The sequence below is a fragment of the Typopeltis vanoorti genome, chromosome 25 (genome assembly GCF_054136105.1).
Source record: "Typopeltis vanoorti isolate ZY-2024b chromosome 25, IOZ_Tvanoo_1.0, whole genome shotgun sequence".
Classification (NCBI taxonomy): Eukaryota; Metazoa; Arthropoda; class Arachnida; order Uropygi; family Thelyphonidae; genus Typopeltis; species Typopeltis vanoorti.
The window spans coordinates 46,184,343-46,186,478 of NC_143573.1; the positions used below are offsets into that span (position 1 = coordinate 46,184,343).

Below are 2,136 nucleotides of genomic sequence, written 5' to 3' on the forward strand. Positions count from 1 at the left end.
AGAGAAAAATCTAGCGCTCATTCCCTTCTTCACGGAATTCATTCAAAACTTCCAAGGATGCCTTCTCATCCTTTACCCACCCTCCATAAAATTAAAAATTCCATCTACTGATATTCTGTATGATCCTTTCAGAAGTTTGTAAGTTTCAATCATACTACCCCTCTTTCTCCTGTTTGCTAATGTCTGCAGTCTACAAATTCTTAATTTGTCTTCACAACCAGCATTCCAGTCCTGATATTGTTTTTTACACTCCCCTCTATTATCAGAATCACTACGGAAACAGGATTAGTTAACTAATCACCAAAGACACTTAGAAATCCATCCCTAGCCACAATGACTAAGCCTGATGAGTAAAAAAACATTTCTTTTTGACTACAGTTATAAATATTTATAACAACTGCATTCTATATATTTTAAATCATAACCAATGACAATAACTGAATGAATCAATTAATTAGGAAAACTGTTTATTTGCATTACACGAGGTCTAAATAGCAAATTGATTCTAAAATTCAGGTGTTACAGAAAACTCAACAAATTTCACAGAGAAATTTCATGCATACAAATATTTTTATTAAATTAACAATTGCACATATGAATACTGCAAGCTGTTCAAGCTCTAGTCCAAATTAATTTGGATTTTTTTTAGTTTTCTTCTTTTTTCCTTTTCCATTGTCTGCACTGCGTTTATGATGCTTTGCTGATGAATATTCTTTGCGAGTGTTATCAAGCTTGTCTCGTTCTTTAGAAGAGTGAAGCTTCCCTGGGCGAGCAGAAGATGGGATATCCAACTCTGGCATCCTACAACCAGATGACAGATATGTATTTAGTTTATCTTTCCATTCTGCATTAAACTTATCAATCTCATCTTCCTTAATATGAAAATATTCCCGATCTACATCTTCATCACCTGTAAATCTGTTTTTAGTTTTCTGGACAACGTGTCCTCGATCTTTTATGTGACGTCCAATAGCCATCTTCTGGATTCCAGATTTGGAATCTTGTACTATTTTTTTGGTTTCTTTCAATCCTCCAGGTATTGTGTGTGCAGCTGAAGCTGCCTGGTAAATGTGAGGCTGATCACTTCCATCTGATCTATATGTCATTATTGAAGATGAAGAAAAAGATGGACACCCTACATCCACCTGGTTAAAATTTTCAAAGTTTGAATACATTTGAAAAAGAGGAGGAAACATGCGTCCCATGTTCAGGCCCACTTCTCTATCGAAACTCTGTTCACCTCTTGCTTGTTGTCTGTCTCCTTCTTGAGGCACATCTCGGATAGCCAAGGTCATCTGCTGCATCATTTCATCCATCTGTTGTATGGTGTCCTTGAAAAATGGATCGTTGAAAAAACTATCCATCATAAAACAAAATATAAAGGATGAATAAAATTATGTATTTTTAACGTGCCAGAGACTTGAGTTTCTTGAATATTTCGATGTTTTTTTGAAACCTCAGTAAAGAATTCAAAATTCCGGAATAAGCAAACCGGATCTGTAATGAAGGAAACTGCTAATAGAAAAAACTGGATTTCATACGTTACTCTGTAAAAGCGTTGGCTTCTTGCAGTTTGTGCGGGAGATTTTATGTACCAAGATGAATAGCCCAGTATGTTGTCGAAATGAAGGTGACAATTGTTTTGATATTTTCTGCAATAATGAACCATTTTATAACAATGTGCAGCGATATTTTAATAGCAGAATTTGTGATATAATAATGTCATTGTAATATTCTACAAGTATTACCTCACAGTTATTGCATGGTTGTTTAAAATAGAATAAATAAATTTTCCTAGAGCTGTTTTGAGTTTTTCTACAAGATAATATAAATAAACGAATTAAAATAAGTATTATACTACAGCACAGACGGTTTATTATTATTATCCCTAAAAGGAATCTCAAAATCAGCTACTAGCATATTTCTGGAATACTAAGTGAACTTTAAGAACTCAAAATATGTAATCTAATAGTGATGTGCTAAAATCATAACAATTTATATTATTGATAAGAGTAAAAGAAATGGAATAAGTTTATAGAACTGAATACAAGAGTAATTACTGTTATGGAGCTATTCTTGCGTAATTAGAATTATGCATGGCACAAAACCAAAGTGTATCACATGTGCAATAAAAGT

General features: G+C 33.3%; 1 protein-coding gene across 1 annotated transcript; it reads right to left on the minus strand.

Moving 5' to 3' along the window:
• Nucleotides 1-629: 629 nt before the first annotated feature.
• On the minus strand, nucleotides 630-1,364 carry LOC150092707 (myeloid leukemia factor 1-like). The gene has a single exon (XM_090414262.1). The coding sequence runs from the start codon at nucleotides 1,362-1,364 to the stop codon at nucleotides 630-632; it is 735 nt and encodes a 244-aa protein (XP_090270388.1).
• Nucleotides 1,365-2,136: the final 772 nt, after the last annotated feature.

Bases quoted from the DNA above. Each gene is read 5' to 3' on its own strand.
- LOC150092707 (XM_090414262.1), bottom strand. From the start codon at position 1,364: ATGGATAGTTTTTTCAACGATCCATTTTTCAAGGACACCATACAACAG.